Genomic DNA, 15,318 nt, shown 5'->3' with positions numbered 1-15,318 from the left:
GTGAAATACTGCTTATACATACAGAAATTTAAAATAAAGTGAAATTTTAATTTTATTAAAATCAATTTTTAAAATACACCTAGTTTTTAAATGTTAAAACACTAAGTAGTCTTTCATTTATTTTCAAATTTTCAATGGAAAACTACTTAGTGTCATCAGATGTATCTCTTTTTGGGTTTGAGGGGTTTGTTTTTGTTTTTGGGTTTTTTTGCCCTTAGTATTATGGTGAAACATATTGTGTGTAGGCCAATTATTAATTAAACAACTTTATAGAAACCTGCTATGGGTCAAGCCATGTGTTCTTCACTAGAGGTAAGAATGAATAGACACTTTTCATATAAAATGACTTGTGCTATGATTGGATGAAGTACAGGGTATTACTAGAGCAGATAGGAAAGGCAATTAACCCAGACTAGAATCCTCTGCGATGATTTAATTTTTTCAAAATAGTTTTGCCTATTTTTCTTGCATAAAGTTATCAGCCAAAAATACATTTAATGATGAAACAGGGCTCTACTTTATAACTATATGAGACAATAGGCATAACAGGGGCATACAGACAGGTATGAACTCTCTATTTCATCCTCAACATGGTAGGTGTGGAGATCTTGCATATATCTAAAAATGTTAGGAAGCATGCATGGTCCTAGTGCTGCTCTCACATTCAAGAAGCTGACATATCCACAAATCTGGCAGGGACTTGTCTGTGCTACCTCCATCTAGAAAGCCCTGGAGAAAATGTAAAATGACAAGATTCAGTATGTTGACATTGTGTTTTAAATCACACTGTATGGCTTAGACATTAAGGAGTTTACTACAAAAATTTTTGTGATCATTGTGGTCAAGTTGTGTAGCTCTTTCTCTGACTGATTTAATGTAAGACAATAATAAGGAAACCAGCTTGATTTCAAAAGCGTCCAGCCATTGCGCCGTGAAATGCCAGGGAGGCCTACGTGTTTGTTGAGAGATGCCTTTGCTTGGTTTGCAGGACCAGTGGTTTTGGCGAGTGAGAAACAACAGGGTGATGGATGGATACCCAATGCAAATTACTTACTTCTGGCGGGGCTTGCCTCCTAGTATCGATGCAGTTTATGAAAATAGCGACGGGAATTTTGTGTTCTTTAAAGGTAAGAATGTTTTCCATATCTGGCTATGTTGTATTGTAATCATTTTGTATAGGGCCCTGTGGTGCGCACAAAAGTGATGAAATGAGATTACATAGCCAATGGATTTAATGAAATAAACTATGTTAACTAGAAATATAAATGAAATAATTTTCATTTTTTATTTTATTTGTTCTCATACGGTATTCTCGTGTCAGATTTAAGAGATATTCTTTCTCTTAGAACTTTTAGATTTGACTTAAAAGTACCAAAAAAAGATTAATAGATATATAGCCATTTCTGCACTGACTAAAGGTTTGTTTGTTTGTTTGTTTGTTTGTTTGGAGTATTTGGAGTTGCTTGCTGGTTTTAGGCAATAAAATCTATTACACTCCTATTTTCATACATAATCTCTGAAATTTTACTTGATTTAATCAGTTTATGTAAACAGATTCTAGTAAACTAAGAAATAAAGTCAAGGAATTCTTAGAATTATCCAATTATCAGTATCATGAAATTTATTGTCTGTTATTTATCTGAGTGCCAAATTTTAATCTCACAATTACTGCCAACTGCCTGGCATGCAAAAGTGAGATTACCTGACGAAGTGAACTTAGGCAACTGCCTATGATTTTACTCTCAAAACTAGTTAATATTCAAACCACAAATCTTTCCTGTGAAGGAAAACACAGGGACAAGAGGCGGACTGAGTTGGAGGACTGAGGGAATTGTGAAGAGAATATATTTGAGCTGAAGCTGAGGAGAACTAGAGTGTAAAAGTTTATGGTTGAACATATTACCCAAGAGCCTAAAGGCCTGAAAATAAGCTTATACAGGAATAGAGATTGAGAAAAGGAAAAGGGGGATCTTAATCCCTCAAAAGCGATTATTCCCAGAATCAAACTAAAATAATGCTATGGTGCTTACAACAGCAATTGGTGAGGGTAATGAAAACATGGAATTTGGGAAACACTTGTAATATTTAAAGTGAGGATCAAACTACCTATATAAAATGGAAGTATATACCTGGACTTTACAGATTGTTCCTCAAGAAAAGAGACAGTTTAGTACATTAGCTGTAAGAACATGATAATTTTATGGCCATGTTGCCAACCTTGAACACTTACTAGCTGTATCAGCTGAACAAACTACTCAATTCTCTTTGCCTGAGTTTCCTAATCTGAAAAATGGAGTTTGTATTATTCCCCATCTCAAAATGATTTTGAGGACTAAATTAATTACTACATGTAAAGTGCCTGGCATGTATAAGCCCTCAATAAATGCCAGCTATTGCTGCTGCTGCTAGTAAGATTACTATTAATTTTCTTGCCCTCCCGCTGTCTATAATAAGCATATAAAAAAGTGGCGGTGCACCGCACCACAGTGGACAAAGCAAGGATACCACCTAAAGGCTGTGAATCTTAGCGACATGATATTGGAGGGAAATACCCGTCTCCTACACCCTTCCTGGGTCCCATGAGTAGTAGCAACAAAAAGAAGGGCAGGCTAAGTTCCGACTAGCCTTCCATTTGGGGACTGTCCCAGGAGGCCCTGTCTCCTCACAGGACCAGTAGTGCTCTCTGACAAAGCTGCCTGAGGCGAAACTGCCACAGTCATAAATTCGTGTTCTGACAGCTCTTTATTGCCTCGGGGCCTTCTCACTTTTATTCGCTTTGCCGCTCCTCACTCTCTTGTGGCATGGCTAGCTCCTTTTCATCTTTCAACAGCCAGCATAAAAGGCATGTCCTCCAGTGGCCTGCCTGCCCACCCTACGTAAGTAGTACTTCTAACTTGCACAAAGCATTTGTAAAAGAACTGAAATTACCCACAGCATTCAAATGGAAATTTCATGAGAGATGGAACTTGTTTATATTTTCCTGCGTATCATTTTATTTTCAGTTCCTAAAAGTGTTGGGTGCATAGTAGGTGCTCAATAAACATTTCAATAAAAGCAATATCACTGAATCCTGATTTAACTCAGTATGGTGTTTCTTATGATATGGTGCTTACAACAGCAATAATTTAATTTTTGTCCCAGACTTCTCTAACCACCAGAATGTTATGCTTGTCAGTGGTCTCTTCTGGTACATTGTCAACCTCAGGAAATGCCTACTCTAATAAATTTTGTCACTTTGAGGACCCTGCTATGGCGACTCTTTCCTCCAGTTTACTCATACCCTCAAATAAACCCTCTCAAAGCCCAGCTATGACCTGTAGCTCTCCCACTCAATAAAGCATTGATTATGAAGAAAGAGTCAGAAGTTCTGGGTGTTCCCAGTGAGACCACACTCTTCCCTAGACTCTACCTCATGACTGGCAGGAGAGGAGTGACAGTCCTAGCACCCTGGGCTTCTGAAGTGAAACGACCCCCTCCACTACCCTCACCACAACAATCACAACCAAAATATTTCTCCTTGACTCTCTCTCTTTATAGCCCTTATCACCCTCAAAAGACCAGATAACCACATAATTCCTCATCCCATGTGGTCACCCCATTTTGCTCTATGGGCCATGAGGCAATCTCTGCCCCTTTGCTAACAGTTGATCTCCTTCCCTGCATAACTTGTGCACATACCATCTGACAAACCATATATTTTAATTGTTTATCTGTATCCTTCCCACTAGAATATCAATCCCATAAAGGCAAAGTATTCTTTTTTTTTTTTCTTTTACACTGTTTTTTCCCCAATATCTTAAACTGGGCTTTGACAGACTTTTTCTGTAATGACAAAATAGTGAATATTTTAGGCTTTGCAGCCCATATGGTCTCTATTATATACCTTTCCTTATTATATACCTTTCTTTGTTTTTTGTGTGTGTTGTGTTCTAACTTTAAAAATGTAAAAACTATTCTTAGATCATGGGCCACACAGAAGCAGGCTATAGTCATAGTTTGTTGTCTTAAACAATACCTGGAATATAGTAAACACTCAATAAAGATTGATCGAATGAACCAAGAATAAGATTCAAGCCCCAACCTGTACTTATAGCCATGTACAAGTTGGTCTCAACCTATACTAGCTATATGAGACTGTGATTTACATTACTAGTGATTTAGATGTTATTCTTCTTTAATTTACTCTTTTATTTAGCCTCTTTGCCTTACATCATTTATCTTTGTTTTCTTCTTCTCTCTCTACAGAAATCATCTTTTGTGTTTTTTTTCTTCTAATCTGTGCTAGACAATTATTATATATTTGAGTAGCTTTGTCTTTTATTCCCCTATTTAACTAAAGTCCATGTTTGAATATAAATGTATTTAACTATGTATTTCTTAAAGGTACTTAGGTATTAATTATACCTAAAGGTATTAACCTTGTTTTCATTTTACATAAGAATTTGAAGATATGGATTCAACTATATGTATAAATGAATGTTTAGTTATAAAGTATAACTATTGTGTTAGTGATATAAACATAAACCTAACAAGTCCAATTTATTCAAACTTTTATAAATCTTAAGAAGAATGAGAAGCCATTAGATACAATTAAAAATCTATATTTTGGTGTAATTTAGATTTTTTTGAACTAGGGCAAAATTATATGTGCACATGTACATCATATGAAGTGGGAGTTGTCAGTATATAAATTATGAAAACATAAAACTTGTTCTTTATATATGTGTCCAATTCTATATTCTGAACATAATCTTACTGCTTTTTGGTATGTTAAAGTGTGGTAGATCAGAATATAATGTAATATATTACGTAATAGTGTACTATAATGGTAGATTCTGCTTCCAGCCCAGAAGTAATAATGGGGATCAGATTTATCTTTCCTCCTGAAAACAAAGAAAAAATTGACAAATTATATTAAAAAATGATTTTCAAAGACACTGGGTATCAAGAAACAGAGTCAGGAAATAAAGAGAGATGAGCCCTGAAATTACCATAGCTTCCCATCTGAATAATTTACAGGCTGCGGCACAACGTAGGGGAACCCAGGCAGAGCTCAGAAGACTTTCTCAGTTGAAGATACAGAGCTGAGAGTTCAGGGAGATCAAGGTAGCTTCAGTGCACAGGAGAAAGTAACATAGAGGAGAGAGCTACACAAGATGGCCCAGAGATTAGCAGATGGACCCCCATACGTATTGGAGAGAGTATTGGTCACCTCATGTCTATAAGGAAACTACTCAAATCTAGAAAAGGAACCAATCAGTGGGAACAAAAGGAGCAGTGCCTGACACTCACAGAGGGCCATAGTACCTGCTGCCCCCAACCACCTGTTCATAGGCTTTGGATAGAGTATTGGAAAGGGCCTTACCTCAGTAGTGGGGAATAATTATCCTAGAAATATCCCTGCTTGAATTCCACTTAACAAATCTTCAAAGTAAGACCTGAAGCAATCAAATGGTTTCCAAATAACAGTCCTAGAACAAAGCTCAAGAATATTTATAGGGATACAGAGATTCTGACCCAACAAGGTAAAATTCACAGTATCTTGCATACCCCAAAAGATCAGGAACAAGACAAGGATGTTTATATCAGGTCTGTTCAACATTGTAACAAGTTTTATCTAGTGAAATAAATAAAAATATTTTAGATTGGAAAGAAAGAAATAAAGCTGTATTTATAGACAATCTGATTGATATAAAACAGAAGTAAAACTGTATCCATGGACGTAATTGTCTATGTAGAAAGAGATAGGATTGCAGTCAACCAAAAAGCTTCCAGAATTGGTAAGTGTGTCTCTCAAAGTTACAAGATCTGAGAACATTAGTAAACATTTAATTGTATTCCTGTAGATTTTCAAGAACTGTAAAGGGTCTGAGATTTTATCTTATTTGTAAGCAAATAAAAGCCTATTAGCCTGCCTTATGCTCATGGATGTTGACAGAAGACATAAGATTCCTGAGTCAGAGAAAAGGATGGAAATCAAAAGCAGTAGCCATAGTATAGTCATCTGTACTTGTTCCCTAAACCCCACACTTTAAAAGTGTGATATGAAAAGGAGTTGACACCTTACATGAAATTAGTCTCATTGCAAGAAAGGAACAATGAATTTTCTATAATTAGCAATAAGCCTGCCTAAATTTTTCTCTGAAGGGAGATACTTTCTTTATCATACTGGACTGTAAACAAACCTTTCCTTTGCGGTGAAGGGAGACACTGTATCTATAATCCAAGATGGTTGGCTCTACAAATACCATTGGAAATAGATTCTGGAACAAAGGCAGTCAGTGCCTGTGCTCTCAAGACAAACTGAAAAGCACAAGACCTATGAAGAATTATCTCCCGTCACATACTAACAAAGAACAATCAGGAATTGAAAATTTAAAATAAAAGGCCATTTACAATTGCATTCGAAAACACCAAATACTGAGGGATCAATCTGCAAAAAAATGTGCATGACCTCTACATTGAAAACAACAAAACACTGCTAAATGAAAGTAAAGAGGCCTAAATAACTGGACAGATATGCCTCATTCATGGGTCAGAGGGCTCAGTATTATTACAATGACATTTATCACCAGATTTATGTTGACATTCAGTGCAATCCTGGTCAAAATACTTGCAGGCACTTTTGTAGTAATGGTCAAGCTGATTCTAAAATTCATATATACAAATACAAAGGGCCTAGTATAGACAAAACCACTTTGGAGATACTACTTGATTTTGGCCTGGTAAGGTGGCTCACGCCTGTAATCCCAGTACTTTGGGAGGGGGAGGCAAGTGGATCACTCGAGGTCAGGAGTTCAAGACCAGCCTGGCCAACATGGTGAAATCTCAGCTCTACTAAAAATATAAAAATTAGCCAGGTGTGGTGGCAGGCTCCTGCAATCCCAGCCACTCGGGAGGCTGAGACAAGAGAATCTCTTGATCCCGGGAGGCAGAGGTTGCAGTAAGCCGAGATCATGCCCCTGCACTCCAGCCTGGGTGATAGAGCAAGACTCTGTCTCAAAAAAACAAAGAAAGAAAAAAGAAAATACTACTTGATTTCAAGTCTTATTTTAAAGCTATAATAATCAAGACTCAAAACATATATGGACAAGTGATTTTTTACAAAGATACATGTAAAAAAACAAAACAAAACAAACCTCCAATTCACATCCTGTACTATACGAAAACATGGTCCTAACCTAAATGTAAAGGCTGAATCTATAAAACTCCTAGATAAAACATAGGATACAAAAGTTTGTGACCTTGATCTGTGCAAATATTTCTTAGATATCATGCAAAATCATAATCTATAAAAGAAAAATTGATATATCAGACTTAATTTAAAAATTCTACTCTTCAAAGACAATTTAAAGTGAATAAAAAACCTCAGATTAGAGTACATTATTTGCAAGCCAAGTATATGATGAAGGATTTTTATTCACAATATATAAAGAACACTCAAAACTCAATAAAAAGAAAAACAACTCAACAAAAATGAACAGAGTATTGAACAAAAAGCTTTACCAAGAATCACAGATGGATGTCAAATGAGCTCATGAAAAGATGCTTTACATTATTAGTCATTAGGGAAATGTAAATTAAAACCACAATGAAATACCACTACACACCTGACAGGATGGCTAACATATAAAAGACTGACCATACCAAGTGTTGGCAGGATTATGAAGGAACTGTAACTGTCATATATTGCTAATAGAAAGTAAAATTGTATACTCTGGAAAACATTTTGGCAGTTTTCTTTAAAAGTAAAATACACAACTACTGTATAATCCAGCCATTTTACCCTTGGCATTTTCCCAAGAAAAATGAAAACATATCTGTAATCAAAGACCTCTACATGAATATTCAAAGCAGCTATATTTGTGATAACACAAAACTGGAAATAATTCAGATATTCTCAACAGGTAAATGAGTAAACTGTGATATATCCATAAAATGGAAGACTATTCAGCAATAAAAAGGAATGAAGTACTGATTCACATTACAACATGGATGAAGCTCAAAATAATTTTGCTGTGAAATAATTCAGACAAAACAAGAGTACATACTGTATTATAGCATTTGTATTAAATTTTAGAAAATACAAACTGATCTATAGTGATAAAAACTGCCTCATTGGTTCCCTGGGGACAGGCAAGAGTTGGGCATGAAGAAAACTTCTCAGAATGATGAAATGTTCATTTTCTTGATTATGTCAACACTTTGATAGCTATGTACATATGTCAAAACTTAATAAATTATACACATTAAATTTATTGAATGTCAGTTATACCACAATAAGACTGTTTTTTTAACAAGAAGCTTTACTAAGCGCATAAATTTATGTTGCAATCAATTACGCAAATATTTCATACATTTAAATATACTGATGACATAGGTAGTACAGTTTGATTCCTTCATTATTCCAGAGCATGTTGATTATGAATATCCAAATTAATACTATTTCAGTTTTAGTTTCTTAGTTGAGCCCATAGATAATCAAGTGCAATGTACCCTCATAGCTGAGATGCATTCATTCCCCAGCAACTTTCCCCTCTACGTTAGTTTTAGTATTTTGACAATAGTAGAAAGAACGTTTAATTAAGTTTTATTAAATAACTCATCCACTTACTGAAGAAATATTATAAATATTCTATGATCTCAATTTAATTTTAGATGCTATAACTTATAATGATTATAAAGTATTCTCTACTAAGTGGTTATCTTGGAAATAACTACCAAAAAATTTTGATGCCCACATTTTGAATAATTTTGTCAGTTATTTTATATTCTTTATCTGTGTTTTATTTTTGCTCTGTAATTTCTCATCTTATTTTTGTTTGTTTTTAACTTATGTTTTCTCTTTGTATCACATTTTGTATCAGATCCCTCAAATTTTTGTGAAATGATTATAGGTACAAGTAAGTAGACAAGTATTTTAGATACTTTTTCTTTCAACCTCACAGGTGTAGACATATGTGTGGGGGTGGGTATTTTTGTTGTTGTTTTTGTTTTTTAAAGAAGCCAGTGTATAATGTCTCCCTTCACTGATTAAGTTGCTTGCTGTAAAGGCTGTTGAGTGAGAGTGTAGATGTACAAACCCACAGGACTTTCTTACTGAAAGTCAGCCATTTGGTGTATGTGACTGTCAGTTAGCACCATTTACAGTTGTGATGCCTGAATAGACCCATTTATTCCTCTATTTGATATTTAGTAAGTAACACTGAGTCGTTCTCCTTTATGCTCATAAGGTGTTTTTTTTTTTTTTTTTTAGAAAGACCCAGAAATAGAAAATGCATCACACCTCGAGGAAGTAATATTTTTTTTTTTCCAGCAACTGTATGTACTCCACACTTTGTGCTAGTTAGCTATCTTTCCATCACTCAGGTATATCCCATATAAAGAGTAACATTTTGTAAGCATAATCAAGCCAGGTGTACATTCTCAATTACTAGGCATGTTAAGACTGAATGGTTATGAGATAATCGTATCAAAAAAGCTGTCTTGAAAATTGAGCTGGAGCAATCTCTTTCAAGAATTGGAAACAAATTTTAAAACAAAGATGCTAGTGTTGTCAGAATCAGTAACAGTCAAAATAAAATCAAGTAGCTGAAAGGTTGTCTCAAAATTCAAATTGTTGCTATGACTTAATAACTTTAAGCAGTACTTATTACCCTGGTTGGCAGTTTCATTTCAAGAGACACAAATCACTTGTGGAATAGAAACTAAAATATATGAGGCAGAAAAGAGGACGACAATAAAATTGGGGAATAAAAATGGCATACAGAAGATGTGTATCAAAAGAGAGGAGTTGTCTAAAATACTCGGTGCTGGAAAATGGCAAAGAAAAGAACTGTTTGTTAAGAAATGGTTTATATGACTTTAATTGTTATTTTATTTCAAATGAGTACTCATAAACAGGCAATTTCTTTATGCTGCTCACAAATTCTTTTTCTTGAAAGGTTTAGGGAGTATTCATGAAGTTCATTTGAGGTCGAAATACATTGTTTCTTACATAGTACAATAAATAGGTAACCTAAAAGAAACATTTTCTATAAATAGGTGAGTACAATGATTATTTATTTCTTTATAGGATATAACAGAAGATTGATGTATAAAAAGTTATACTAGATTAAGGAATTTATATTTAGTAGTCTTGGTATATGTGAAAATAGATTTAGACCAAGCGAATAGTGCTATTTTTTGAATTATAAATATTTATGGAATTTTAGTATTAATATTTTCTGTTGAAATGATCATCTAAAACATAGGTCCAAATTTTTAATATTTGAAACTCTTATTGCTAATATACCTCTACTTATTAAAATGATTCAAAAACTCTATAGTATAGTTTTATTATATCTATTTTCATTTATATTTAAAGCTGCAATATTTTCCTGTTAATATTACTTGTATATCTAAAAGTTTTCCTCATTTTCAAAAACTGTTATAACATCACTTTGTTTGTTGTGCCCTGTAGAGTTCCCCAGAAAGCAGACACTGAGACCAAGTTAGGAGGTTGAGAGGTTTGTCAGGGAAGAAGGTAAATATGTGAAAGATTAAAGGGGACAAGGCAGAATTAGCAGTAGGTGACAAAGTCTTGGTGAACCCGATGCCAAGCTTCACATCAAAGAATGCCTCTTAGAGGACTCACATGCAGCGCAAAGATGGCCAGGCTTTAGTACTCTGCTGTGATCAGTCTTTGGTGGGAGGCTGCTGAAGAAGAGTGTAGCCTTGGCCCAACTGATGCATCAGACCCAAAGGCACTCAGCTGATGATAGTTTATTTCTCTAAGGAAGACCTGAGCTGCACAACTCAGTGGCAACCACACTTGCACAAGCATTCAAAATTCTCTGCTTGCTAGATAATATTGTGGAATCTGGAAAACAAAATGCTGCTAACAAAAAGTCATATGACCTCAAGAGTTGGGCATGTATTCAAATTTCCTGAGCAACCTACCTATAAACAATATAGAAATTAAAACATATTCCAAATACTGAGCCCAAATAGAGATTAGTGTTACTTAATTGTTTATTATTGGTATCATTTATTTATTTGAGTAGGTGATAAGCAAATTTGATCAGTGAAATACTGTGTTATAACCATTTATTGGGACACCCTGAGGCACCTACAGTGTGAGTGTATTTGATCTCTCATTATTTCCCGAATTCCAAGCGAGCATTAAGTTAGCATCCTATGTACAAATTATGAAAGGAAAGCTCAGATTCATGACTTGCCCAGGACCTTAAAGCTGGTTATTGCTAGAGCTGTCAACCCCCTAGTTCTGACTTCAAAGCTATTGAATGCCCCATTAAATAACATAATCTAACAAATAAAATATTGATTCTTTATAGAAATGTTTTAAATTCCCTGATGTTTTCTCAAAGAATATATAAATGTTGAACAGTAATCAGCCCAATAAACAGTATTTACTGACTATTCTATGCACAGACTTCTGTGTTATGAAGAAAATCAAACCATTAAGGAATTTGTTTTCTAATCTTTCCTGTAAAAAACTACATAGTAAAACTTTCTGCTTTTTGGACCATATGAACTCTGTCATTAACTACTAAACTCTTTCACTGCAAGGTAAAAGCAGCCATACACAATATGTAAATAAATAGGTGTGGCTGTTTGCTGGTAAAGTGTTATTTACAAGAACAGGCAGCAGCTAGTGGTCCTCGTTTCTGACCACTGTTGTAATAGAAGACACAAAATATAAATGTATGAATAGTTTTGAGGAGACAAAAATAGAGTTGATTTTTTTTAATTTCTTTAGTAATAAGGCACAAAGGATATCTGACTACTCAGGATACAATGAACAAGCATGAGCCGAATACAGTGGGTTATAAACACTCCCATTAAAAATGTTAGGTGATTAGTTGATAAAGGAGGGAAGAAGCAGGGAATCATTAGCAATTCTGAAAGCCAGAGTGTGAACTTGTTCTGTTCTGAGAGTCAATTTTGCATAGTAAGATAAGCACTGAATCAAGAGGCCTGCACTGCAGTAAAAACCCATTAGCACCTGGCGGTGTGGCTTTAGACACACCACTTCTTTGACCTGTAAAATAAATGAATGCGTTAGGCTGGATTATCAGCCACTTTTCTAATCCGGTACATCTGAACAATATAATGCACTCCCATCATTAACAGTGGCTCAGTTCAAGGGAGTCAAAAAGCAGGTAGAAATCTTAACCTCCAGAGTAAGCATTGTCCTTCTGGAAAAAAAAAAAAAAAAAAAAAAAAAGGTTATTAGGTACTGCATGTTTCCTGATAGGAACAGTATTTAATTTAAAAATTATTTTTGGGATTATTTGTTGACTATCTATTTTCTCTGCTAGTCTGTTCCACAAAGACAGGAACTTTTTGTGTTGCCTTCATCAGTGTTTCTGCAGCTCCTAGTTGACTGACAGACTATAATAGGCTTATAATAAACAGACATTGAATAGGAGAATAGATGGATGAATAGATGGAATAGATGGATGATTGAATGTCATCCATCCATTGAATAGATGGATGGATAGATGAATATCATTGAAAAATCACTGCAATAGTTGATCTATAAAGTCCTCTCCAACTCTAAACATTTTTAAAGCTATTCTTCTATTTATAAAACCTTTTGGTCTTTAATTCTAACTTGTTGATATTTTCCTCTGCATTCTGCCAAGTACAGCGTTGGGAAGAACTAGTTTTTTCCACTTGCTCCAGAATATGTCAACCTCATATGAAATCCAGGGAATACTTACATTCTGCCAAAAAGGCAATATTTTCCTTGAGACCCAGACTGTCTGATGGTAGGGTAGTTAAAAAACCACCTGTCATATGTACAGTAAAAAAAGTCGAATATAAATCTTACATACTTAACTGGAAAACTGAAAAGTAGAAACAGAGTCATTTCCGTTTTTTCTTCTTTTTTTTATTTTTTTATTATATTTTAAGTTGTAGGGTACATGTGCACAACACGCAGGTTTGTTACGTATATATACATGCGCCATGTTGGTGTGCTGCACCCATTAACTTGCCATTTACATTAGGTATATCTCCTAATGCTATCCCTCCCCACTCCCCCCACTCCACAACAGGCCCCGGTGTGTGATGTTCCCCTTCCTGTGTCCAAGTGTTCTCATTGTTCAATTCCCACCTATGAGTGAGAACATGCGGTGTTTGGCTTTTTGTCCTTGTGATAGTTTGCTGAGAATAATGGTTTCTAGCTTCATCCATGTCCCTACAAAGGACATGAACTCATCCTTTTTTATGGCTGCATAGTATTCCATGGTGTGTATGTGCCACATTTTCTTAATCCAGTCTATCATTGTTGGACATTTGGGTTGGTTCCAAGTCTTTGCTATTGTGAGTAGTGCTGCAGTAAACATACGTGTGCATGTGTCTTTATAGCAGCATGATTTATAATCCTTTGAGTATATGCCCAGTAATGGGAAGGCTGGGTCAAATGGTATTTCTAGTTCTAGATCCTTGAGGAATCGCCACATTGTCTTCCACAGTGGTTGAACTAGTTTACAGTAACTAGTTCAACCATTTCAATTTTTTCATATGAAAATCTTATCAAGATACAAAAGGAATTGTATAATTGTATTTTCTCAATAAACACTCAGAAAATTAAATGTTATCACTCATAATTATTATTGAGTTATTTCCCTGAATTCTATGCCACAAATACTCAGCAGGCAAGGTGGTATTTCTTTATTTTGTGAGAATAACTGATGGAATTCCGTCATGCAACTTTATAGCAAATGTTTACTGATAAGCTCTCTATTTTGCTGTGTTTTTATAAAGGGAATATAAGTACATTTTTCCTAGCAGGTTAAGAAAAAAAAAAAAAAAAAAGCTTATTGAGCTGTTTTATACAAAGGACTTGATCATTAAAAAGTGAAAGACTGATTATTTCTCCCTTTTGTGTATGGAAAATACTAGACCAACAGTACAGGAAAGTATTTTCAATGCATAGTTTTTATAAACAGCAACAATAACAGTTTTTTTAAGTAGAATAATGACAATTTCCTATAAGAACTGTAATTCGTTTTCTTTTTTCACACATTATCCTCTACTGAGACACCGGGACTACATATAAACTAAGCTTCTGTGAACCATTTCTCCTGCTCCGTGCACCAGGGCATCCTGGTTATTGATGAGCCTAGTGTCATCACTAAAAAAAAGCCTGGAAGAAATTATCATGCAAATGATAAGCAAGTTTAGGAGCTGCAAAAGGAAGTGATCGAAAGCATACTAGAATGCTTCTGCTTGAAAGGGACAACCAACTGAGTTGAGCTGACACAAGATATACCCTAAATAGCTAGCATGAGAGGCATTGAAACTGCATACCGCTTCCTAATTAAAAAGGAGATGAAAGGAAAGGATGCAATAAGTCACTGAAGTATAGGCCAACAGAAAAGGCCTTTCTTTCTCTTTCTTCTATTGTTTTAAGACTTTCTATTTTAATGCCACAGGGATTTGACTAAAATATAGAGCATGCTGTGAAACAGCTTTCTGGATTTTCCAACTCACTGACTCTGGCAAGGAAGTGATCTGGGCCTTTGGGATGAGGGGTGTGTGTGTGTGTGTGTGTGTGTGTGTGTGTGTGTGTGTATAATATTCAGATTATACAAGGGCTCAGGGTAAGTTTGCATTTTTATGACCATATTTCCCAACACTTGGTTAAATATAATCACTTAAATAAATGATTTTTCAGCACAATACCAAGGCATGCCTTAGATTTTCCCACTCTTGCTAGTGGTTGTAAAATTTTTCTTTCTTGCTGTACTAACAAGATTCCAAACTAATGCCCTCAATGTTATTTATGTAGCCTTTATTGTGCTTTTTGTTAGATTTTTGATCCTATATTTGAGTAGCCATGTAATATTAAACATGGTTCTTTGCATCAGTAACCATTTATTTATTAAGCACCTACTTTCCAAACACTATATATGAGGTGCTGCACGAAAATAATGTGTTCGATGTAGCGTTTTTCCTCAAGTTATTCACTCCCTAGAGTGGGTGGCAGGCTTGTGATTCATCAAGGTACAATGTACTAAGTAATAAGATGAAGGTAAATGCCGGTAATTTGGCAATGTAAGGTGCCCACCATACTGAGATAGGAAATGCTTTTCAGAGAAATCGTGCTAAGCTAAGTTTTGAAAGTGTCATCCTAGTTTTCCATAAATGGAGATAAGTGGAATGTAGATGAGATAAGACACCCATACTGAAAGGAACCTTGAAATGACATATAATGAATTTGGGTTTTATCCTGAATGCAACAAGGAACCACTGAAATTTTTAAACAAAAGAGAGGCAAAAATCAAGTATGCATTTTCAAGAAAT

The 15,318-nt window shown here is 35.0% G+C and overlaps 1 protein-coding gene across 2 annotated transcripts in view; it reads left to right on the top strand.

The window, feature by feature from the left end:
- Positions 1-15,318, top strand: part of MMP16 (matrix metallopeptidase 16) — a 285,421-nt gene that overhangs the window by 242,552 nt on the left and 27,551 nt on the right. For both annotated transcript variants that reach the window (XM_063668955.1, XM_063668956.1), the window contains exon 7: positions 989-1,127. In XM_063668955.1, the coding sequence (XP_063525025.1) occupies positions 989-1,127 (139 nt within the window). The remainder of the gene's footprint in view (positions 1-988; positions 1,128-15,318) is intronic.

Source organism: Pongo pygmaeus, chromosome 7, assembly GCF_028885625.2.
Source record: "Pongo pygmaeus isolate AG05252 chromosome 7, NHGRI_mPonPyg2-v2.0_pri, whole genome shotgun sequence".
Classification (NCBI taxonomy): Eukaryota; Metazoa; Chordata; class Mammalia; order Primates; family Hominidae; genus Pongo; species Pongo pygmaeus.
This window is presented reverse-complemented; position numbering and strand designations above follow the sequence as displayed.